The sequence below is a fragment of the Calliopsis andreniformis genome, chromosome 9, assembly GCF_051401765.1.
Source record: "Calliopsis andreniformis isolate RMS-2024a chromosome 9, iyCalAndr_principal, whole genome shotgun sequence".
Lineage (NCBI taxonomy): Eukaryota > Metazoa > Arthropoda > Insecta > Hymenoptera > Andrenidae > Calliopsis > Calliopsis andreniformis.
The window spans coordinates 18792924-18802330 of NC_135070.1; the positions used below are offsets into that span (position 1 = coordinate 18792924).

At 39.9% G+C, this 9407-nt stretch overlaps 3 protein-coding genes across 4 annotated transcripts; 1 reads left to right on the forward strand and 2 right to left on the reverse strand.

Moving 5' to 3' along the window:
- Positions 1-790: 790 nt before the first annotated feature.
- On the reverse strand, positions 791-2069 carry LOC143182879 (uncharacterized). Its single transcript, XM_076384184.1, has one exon. The coding sequence runs from the start codon at positions 1733-1735 to the stop codon at positions 800-802; it is 936 nt and encodes a 311-aa protein (XP_076240299.1). The 5' UTR covers positions 1736-2069; the 3' UTR covers positions 791-799.
- A 341-nt stretch (positions 2070-2410) lies between these two features.
- Positions 2411-4302, forward strand: LOC143183546 (venom serine carboxypeptidase). Its single transcript, XM_076385103.1, has 2 exons — positions 2411-2812; positions 2968-4302. Exons 1-2 carry the CDS (start codon positions 2513-2515, stop codon positions 4084-4086), a joined length of 1419 nt encoding a protein of 472 aa, XP_076241218.1. The 5' UTR covers positions 2411-2512; the 3' UTR covers positions 4087-4302.
- Positions 4229-5733, reverse strand: Ppt2 (palmitoyl-protein thioesterase 2). 2 transcript variants are annotated; one of them, XM_076385106.1, is made up of 5 exons: positions 5550-5733; positions 5172-5421; positions 4979-5097; positions 4662-4917; positions 4229-4539 (listed from the first exon to the last, which is right to left on the reverse strand). In XM_076385106.1, exons 1-5 carry the CDS (start codon positions 5700-5702, stop codon positions 4493-4495), a joined length of 825 nt encoding a protein of 274 aa, XP_076241221.1. In that variant the 5' UTR covers positions 5703-5733; the 3' UTR covers positions 4229-4492. The 2 variants fall into 2 exon arrangements, with proteins under 2 accessions (XP_076241221.1, XP_076241220.1); XM_076385105.1 differs by having other exon boundaries at positions 4232-4917.
- Positions 5734-9407: the final 3674 nt, after the last annotated feature.

Sequence of the window (9407 nt, forward strand, 5' to 3'; positions counted from 1 at the left end):
GTTATTATATTGCACTAAACAGTGCTTTAGTTTTACTTATCATTTCTCAGATCTTGCGTGCATTTCTATAACGTGACGCATTTAAAACAATATCTATACACATAGATAAGAGTTAGCTTCAGAAGGATTACAGGTAAATCACTAAAACTGCCGTCAGCATGATCTTTTGTTGTCTTTTATACGTTTTCTATTCAATTCGTCTAGCTATCATTCATCTGTAATCTGGCCATTTTGCCAAGCCTTGTGCGCGTTTTGTATGAATCGTATTTAACAGTATCGAGAAAGAATCATCGTTTGTAAATATACATTTTACAATGTGCGTTTCTCATAAACATTGTATCACATCGCCTTGATATATCTTTTAAGAGTATCTTCAAATATAAATTGTTCCAGACGGAGATTAAGTGATTTTATTTTCTTCTCGATGTATATTAAAAAGCGGTAAGTCGGGTATATAATAATTTTATTAAAGACTCTTTTACAGAAAGTGATTTACAAAATCCTTTATTTTAATTCAATAAATATTTTCAAAGCAACGCGAGATCAAATATTATAACATGTACAGGGTAACAATTCTCAAACAATGTAACATACTTCTGCGAGTTTTTTTAGTACTTAAGGGTATTAAAAACTTTAAAAAAATATAGTTCATCATTAATCTTAATTTACTTATCATCATTAAATACATAACAGTTTGAAAAATACGTAGTTGAAACATATACAGATGACAGAATGGAATGGAATACTTTTTGTTAACAAAGCACCTAGAGATATGGTACCATTCTGTTAACACTTATTGCTAGTGTTTGGACAGTTCCTTGCATTTTAATTTTAAGGCAATATTCTCTTGTTTTAGAAACTCAAACTCTTCTAGTTTTTTTTGTAACTCTTCATTTCGTTTTTGTAAAATAACAATATCTTCGTGTAGCTTTTCATTTTGCTCCACCAAATTCTTTATTCTACTTGAATCTTTGCTAGGATGCATCTCACCTATTATCTCATCTGTTTGTGATAGCAAGTGCTTAATAAGATTGGCCTGTGCACTGAAGTGCAGTTCTTGCATTGATCTCAAAATTTTTGTGCTTTCCTGTTTTGTACACATACTTACTATGTCTTTAATAGCAGCAATCAAAGCAGCAGAGTCAGATTCTCTGGTATCCAACTTCTTAACATAATCAGAGCTCTTTCCTTTATCTTTCCCAAGATCCACCTGGGAAGTACTTTCCTTTGAACACTCAGGAGGCTTTGTGTTTTCTTTGACATATAAATCAGAGCTCTGATTGTTTTCCTTACAGCTACCTGAACGACGGCTCCTATCTTTCGCAACAATTTTGCTATCAGAACTCCTTATCCTAGTTTCTCGAATCTTTCCTTTAATATCATCTCTGATTTCATGCTCTCTATCATCACCCTTCACTTTATTTTCAATTGGCTTTAGTTTAGTGTCTATAGATTTCTCCCTCTTCTCGGATATTCTAACTTTCATCTGATGCTTCCTTGCATCTTGCTCTGAAATCTTTTTTATGTCCTTTACATTGAATTCCTTTACTGTGTGCTTTTCATTCAGAGGTGAATGTTCAACTTTATGTTGCAAACTATCTCCCTTGCTAGGTGGCAATTGCAGTGGGCTAGATGTGGCTCCTCTTGTTGTTACATGCCGGTCCACTGGGTAATTGTTAACAGTTTTAACATCATTAGACACTAGCTCCAAGTCTTCTAAGAAAGAGTCATTCATTTTTCCTTTATAAACTCTAAATCTCTATCTAACAATTAGTAGAACACAACTCTACACAAGTATATAATTTTCTTAAATACTTCTTGTATAAACAATTAATTGTTGTAACAATATACAGTTCGTGTGACAGTGTTGGTGGTGATTCTTTAATCTTGACGAAAAAAATAAATTCTATTGAAGTATCTTCTTAGAGTTCATCGTAAAAATCCGACGACCGACTTCTGTTATTTAATACGGAACACAGAAGTTTACTTCAACACAGTTGTCCACGACATTCTGAACTCAAAGAGTTAAAAATAGCAAGAATTTCACGTTAACCTTCGGCTAAACTACCGAACGTGAACTTCAATGCATGACCCATTCAAACTGACTTGTGTTAGTATTGTCAGCTGACTTAAATTCGTTACTGATTCTAAGCGCCATCTGCCCAGATGTTACTAATTTGAATCGGTATAGTGGTGGTGCCTTACCTGTAGCTTCAAATATTAATTTCATTTATAAAGATTAACGATTAAAACTAGATTCTAAACTCGTGTAAATTAATAGATTCTCGTTCAGTGTGAAAACCGTGTTTCACAATTAGCTTCAGATGCCGTGCGAGTTGTTTTAGACGTTCAAATCTGTATTCGTTACATTGGTAGCAGTGTTGCACAGCCCAAAGATTCGTTTTCCGTGTATCACAATAATGAGGTCATGATCAGCCGCGATTAGACGCAGTTCTCGATTGGCTTTGCAGGAAGGAAGTCACGATCTCCATCAGTGACCAACAGCTGAAGCATGATGAAGAAAACCGAGTCTCTTATACACGTTTTCTTATTGATTTCGCTTGCTATTGAACATGGAAGTGGATTTACAAATATTTACCCTAAACTGAAGAGTTATCCCGTTCCCAATGACGAAGACACCGGCGAGCCGCTTTTCTTGACACCTCTGATTGAAAGCGGTAAAATAGAGGAAGCTCGTCAGAAAGCTGCTGTGCAGCACAAGGAGATGGAGGATGTCAGCAGTTATGCCGGTTATTTCACCGTCAATAAAACATATAACTCGAATATGTTCTTTTGGTTCTTCCCAGCGGTGGTAAGTTAATGAATGTTCTCTTAATATTTGTCGGTAATAAAGTGTTAGCTTTTTTATTATCAATTTATAAATGGGTTTAAAGATTGGTCAGGTTTTGTGTATGTAAATTGGTTGCAAAAAAGTTGATGGTAAGATGGGGCTTCTATTTTATGTAGCATAATCCAAAAAGTGCACCTGTAGTGTTGTGGCTACAAGGCGGTCCTGGGGCTACGTCTATGTTTGGTTTATTCATGGAACATGGTCCGTTTCTCGTAACAGCTAATAAGACTCTCGAAAAACGCAAATACTCATGGAATAAATCTCATAATATGATATACATTGATAATCCTGTTGGTACCGGGTTTAGTTTTACGGATGACAAAAAGGGATATGCGACTACAGAAACAGATGTGGGACGGAATGTTCACACAGCATTGGTCCAATTCTTTAAGTTGTTTCCCGAACTTCAAGCCAATGATTTCTATGTCACTGGTGAATCTTATGGTGGGAAATACGTACCTGCTGTAAGTCATGCTATTAAAGACTATAATATTAAAGCAGAGACAAAAATAAACTTGAAGGGTTTGGCAATGGGGAATGGATTAACTGATCCGGAGAATCAGTTATTGTATGGAGATTATTTGTATCAGTTGGGATTAGTTGATGAACATGGAAGGGATTTATTCCACAAATATGAAGAACAGGGTAGACAGTTGATTAAACAGCAGAAATATGAAGAAGCCTTTGAGGTATTTGACGTGCTTCTAGATGGTGATTTGAATGGTTATCCGTCACTATTTACAAATTTAACTGGCTTTGATTATTACTTCAATTACGTGAGAACTCATGACACAAACGACTCTGATTATATGGCACAATGGATTCAGAGAGCAGATATCAGAAAGGCTATACATGTTGGCAATTGCTCATTCCATGTTGAAGACAAAACAGTAGAGCAATACTTGAAAGGAGATATTATGAAATCAGTAGCAGACCTTGTATCAGATCTCGTAGAGCATTACAGAGTTCTAGCATACAATGGCCAGCTTGATATCATTGTTGCATATCCTTTGACAGAAAATTATCTACATAAGCTGAATTGGAGTGGTGCAAAGAAGTATGAGAAGGCAGAGAGGAAATTATGGTATGTTGGAAATGAGTTAGCAGGGTACTCAAAGACTATTGACAACTTAACAGAAGTCCTGGTAAGAAATGCTGGGCATATGGTTCCTTCTGATCAGCCATTGTGGGCTCTTGATCTCATTACTCGTTTTACACACAATAAAAATTTCTAAACTTCAGCAAGCATTTGGCTGAAGACATGTGATATTACCTTTTTCATGGCTATGCTTAGCACTAAATACTTGTAAGGAAATATAGTTTTAAGATTAAGATAAATAAACAAGATTTATATGTATTTGCAATTAAAACAAGCATGTTCTTAATTTTGTAATAGAAGAGGTAGTAAATGTTTATTGATAATAAAATGCATTTAAGCATCTTATTATTGAGCTGCTTTACATCAGTTATTTGCCTTACACATACAAGGTACTCACTTATCTTTAAATACTTTGATCTCCCGTCACTTGGCTTGAGTATGAACACATTTTTTAATAAAAAATATTAAAGCCCATAGAAATCACATACTATGCGTACAAAAAAATTTCAGTCATATTAATTGTCATAATAGAGATCTAAATTTCAGTATCCCTTGGACATTTCTCCATATAATATGGCAATAATTGTTCCTATTTGATTTACAAGAAACTTCATCAATCCAGATATGGCAATAAAAATTCATCTACTATCGATATATTTTTGTGCCATTCAATGTGGGGAACATTTGGTACTGTAATGAGAGTAAGCCTACCACTTTCATCTAATGTCTTTAGCCCAATATAATCATCCTTATAAATCGGCCTATCACGCATATCTATCACAGTTTCATTGGCATCGAAGTATCCGAAATGACTACTTTGCCATGGCGTGATAACACCATCATCAGGACCCCCAACTAGCACCAAACGATTTAGCTTGGTAAGACCTCGTTTGGACGTTGTCCAATCCGTCATATTTTTTTCGTTGTTCACGTATGGAAGGAATTTGCTGTACTTATAGTATAAATCCTGAAAAGAACAAATTATACATAGTTTCACACTTGTATAAAAAAGATATTTATATACGGACCTGATGATGGGGATCATTCCAATAATTTCCTACGCTGGTGTGCTGCCCGACTTTTGAATAAAAAAGCTCGTATGCAGTTTCACAAACTAAATCAGGGAAAAATAAATGCAGAAATCTAGCTGCAATTGAAAAGAAGCATTTGAAACGACTGTTTCCTTTATTTCCCGTCGAAGATGGCACTACTGTCACCTACTTCCATATTGCCCTGCCTGTGGCGAGCTCAGCGAGATAAAGTTTCTAACATTATGCGCAGGAAACCTTTGCAATATGGCCCTAGCTAGCAAACCACCTTGGCTATATCCTACTAAATTAATTCCCTCGGGGAACGCAGCACCGATGGACATGACATCTATGCCTATTTCTTCTACTTGTCGCCACATTGGTTCTAAGCTGCTCCATCCTGCGTACCTTGGAGTATTATATACCTCCGTTCCAGGATGCATCTAGAATAAATCATTCTCTTAAATATTCTAAGCAAAACGATTAAAGTCTTATCAAGACATTGTTTACCCGCCAATTTTAGGCAGGTTGCGACATCTGTCATATCCTTTGTCTTATTTGAATTACTTACTTCCATTATCCTATTGCTAATAAGATCCATGCTCTCGCTTCCCGTGAGGACACCATGGATAACGACCACAGCACGATAATTTTTAACCGCATTGCTGAGTGCTATTAGAAGGAGCGAACAGAAGTAAACAACTCTATTACGTAATGTAGCCATTGCTACAGATAGAAAATGAATCGTCGCGATGTTGAAAACCAATTACATCTGATTCAAATCCTATACTCAAGAACGCGGCAGGTTGCGACAGGATTGTAAACAGCTGTGTTCATTTTCACAGTCGCATTCATGGACGTTGCAACTTTTGATTGGAGCAGTAGCTTCGTCCCTCGATGCTGGCCATACCCTCTTGTCGCTTCGTTGAAAGAGCAGCTTTAGGATCGATTTCATGAGCAGCACTCGAGCGTCTTCTGTGGCAAGCTCAGAGAAGAAAGCTTCTCTGCTGTCGAGAACGAAGAAATTTCGGTTATCGGCAATTACTATGATTGTATGACTTGTTCTTCAAGAAAAGTACGATTTATTGTAACCCCCCTTTTCTAAAATCACATTCCTGAAAGAAAATTGTAAACAAAGTTACCAATGAAGCAGTATCTTTGAACTTAATCCTGAAATCTATAGCGGCACACTACATTGCAATGATAGCTACTTTAGTTAGTACAAATAAAGCAATGAATAACTCGACACTGGTTATGCAGTTGCAATAAGCATGTGTGACCACATTTTGATCAATAGGCCAGGGTCAATGACGGCAAAAGGAATTCAATTGCGTTCGAAATAGCGCGCTGGAGAATGTAGAGGGACCCTAATCCTTCTAGAGCAGTATGCAAGGTGGCTGGGCACGTGGCCTTTCCCGTGCTTGGCTCGACCATATATCACCGTGTTCTGACATCACCCCTAGTTGGCATACGAAACTCACGCCTCATGCTCAGACGATGGATGCCAAGCGCATTGTTTCGACCAGCGTCATCCTCGATTATCACGCTTCCCTCTTGTCACTTTCAACGCGCTGCAATAATGTATCGTAAACACTGGATACCTGTTTTCTGAATTCTCAAGAGACGAAAGATGGATGCAGCGTCTCTCCTGGTTCAGTGGTTCAGTAATGACTTCTTTGAAGAACACGTCCATCAACGCAATCTTGAGAAGTTGCCAAGTCACCGACGTTATGAAGAAAACAAGCAATGGACGTGTCTTTAAAGAGAACGCGTTAATAGTCCAAAGGATCACTATAGACATTCCAGGAGAAGGTCTTTGTTATTAGCCAGACGAAACAATTGACTTAGAGAGTTGGGGATATCTATCGAACAGGATTTGATCTGATGGTGTATCAGAATGATTGGACAGGTGTATCCTCTGGCCGAAGAAGTTAGAGTCACATACAACAATTGGTACGAAAAGTCTACTGGAGAACAAGTGCGCTCACGTACTTGTGATGTCGCATGCTCGCTTTAATCGAGTCCCCAGAAGAGCTTTGAAACTACCAGCGTTTCTTTTTCACTGAAGAGGGAAAGAACTGAAGATGAAAGAGAAAGAGAGGAAAGACGGCCAATCCAATTCCACGCTCAAACCCGACCATCGTGATGGCGGAGGGTGGCGAAAAAACGCAGCTACGGCCAGAGCGCAAGACGAGCGTAGCTCCCAGAGCTTTTTTGCGTTTAATCAAGGATATTCGCGGTCGGCTGACTCGCTATTTTAGTCCACCAAGTGCTAACCGAGGCGCGCAACCACCAGCGACGACCATATCGCAGGAAGTGGATGAAGGAATCTTCGTCCTTTGACCTCACAGGGACGCTCCTACCTACCTCTCGTGTTCCAACATGCATTTGGTTTCATCCTTGTAAATTACACTTTCCATTCAACGTTCTCATCACTGCCCACAGTTTAATGTAACTGTTGAATATAATGGGCTTTAGTTTAACTACTTTATGGTCCTTTAACGGAGGACTGTATTCAAAATAGAAGTACTTATAAAAGTTACACCAGCCCTGGCATAAGAACTTACACATAGATCTTCATATGGAGCTGGTAATTCAGCTTCCGGTTCCTGTAAATTCAAATGTAAAGGACGTATGACGAACAGCCACGTTAATATTTGCAAAAGTATGCAAGGACTCCTGCGAGCTACCCTTCCACCTGAGTTTTTTATTATTAAGCACCAACAAAGCCATGAAAAAATGATGAAACCTTCAGAAAAAGCTGTCACACGTTCTTGCTTGTTACTTCGTTCTTTGCCGTTGAACTTTCGAGGAGGAACCATTTTCTGCTCGTCGCCAGGAGGAATCATAGATCCTTTTCATCCGAGAATCGACTCGAGGGCCTGTTTAAGGCCACCCTCTGGCTCTGTAAGTACAGAGGCGGGAGAGAAGACGAAGTGGGTGGTACGGTGTCGGAGGAACGGCTGGGAGATTAGCGTTAATTACAGAGTTGAGCCGTTCCGGGGTTGGGACGGGGCGCGAGGTATTTGTCACTCGGCACTGCTCTCGACTCCCGTTCCTCGTTCTGAATATTAATAACCCCCGCGCCCTCCTCTGCCACCCCTTCCCTCGCGGCGCCTTCTCCTCCTCACCTCTCCTTTCACGACATCCGATGAATTGCGCGGCAGACAACGCTACTCATTATGCTGACTGCTTGATTTCATCACCGTCAACGCTGCGAAAAATTAATCGTCCTGTGATCGGGAAGAACGAGGATCGGCTTGAGAGGACCGTAGGCAGAAGGACTTATTGTGCGATCAATTGTGTAATGGAACTGTTCAATTCGAACTGCAGTGAGAATGAAGAAAATAGGGACTTCAATTGGTACTTTATTAAAATAAGGAACATATCAAGATTCAGGCTTGTGAAGAATACCTAATTGGGTACTGAAGTTATTTCTCCAGTCTATCTACGTGGTCCAGGGTGTCTACCAGTACAATGCAAGATGGAAGTTTTCTTTTTCACATGATGCGATATTTGTCGCGCTTGGTATCAATATTTCATGGAACGAAGTACTCAGGATGTGTGCCTGTCCATATTCAAAGCTGCCAGTCCCAAGGCAGTCTTCTCCCCATTCTCATCCCCCACAGTGTTTTCCAAAAATTGAAGGACGATACCTTCGGTCGGAGCGTTAGCCCCTTCCACGGTGGCGCGTCGATCAATCGATATCATCCTACCCGTCCTTTCTGCGGTTGGTCCCTCGATGGCGGTCCCATTCCCGCGCAAAACGTTCAGATATTCAAAGTCGGGGAATAGTTTATTCATGGCCGGCTCGGAGAACTTAGAAAGATATTGGAAGCGGCCCAGGAGAGGGTGAAAGATAGAAAAAGAGACGGAGGAAGCTTGGAAAAACGGGGAAGAGGAGCGTTGGAGACGTAGAGGAGAGAGAGGAGCGATATTGGTCGGACGGAAGTGTCCCCTCGGGGAAACGAGAAAACGGGAGGAGCGTCGTCTCTCCCCCGATCCGATAAAGCGAAAGAGGGACCCCTTGTGGCACGGCCACCACTCCTACGCCTTGACCCACGTGACAGCGAGCCCGCCAATAAAATTCAAATAAACTCCGCCGTGCATACTAAATTATCACATCTTCCATTACCCGACCGCTTGCCCATCCCCAAACGGCTTTCCCGCTGGTCCCGAGGAACCGTTTCACCATCCTGTCGAAATTCCAATATTTTTGACTTCTGCTCAAGACGCGAAACCATCGCATCTGCCGAACGATATATGGCACGGTTACGAAACGTTGCACCCTAATTCCGTCGTCAGACAAACACCTTAAGACACTGCAGACTTATCATTTTTAGCTGTGGATATCACGTTTAATTGATTGCTCGAAGATCAGAGTTTAATCTGTTTTGTCGGGTGAAAAAACTGAAGGATTTAATGATCG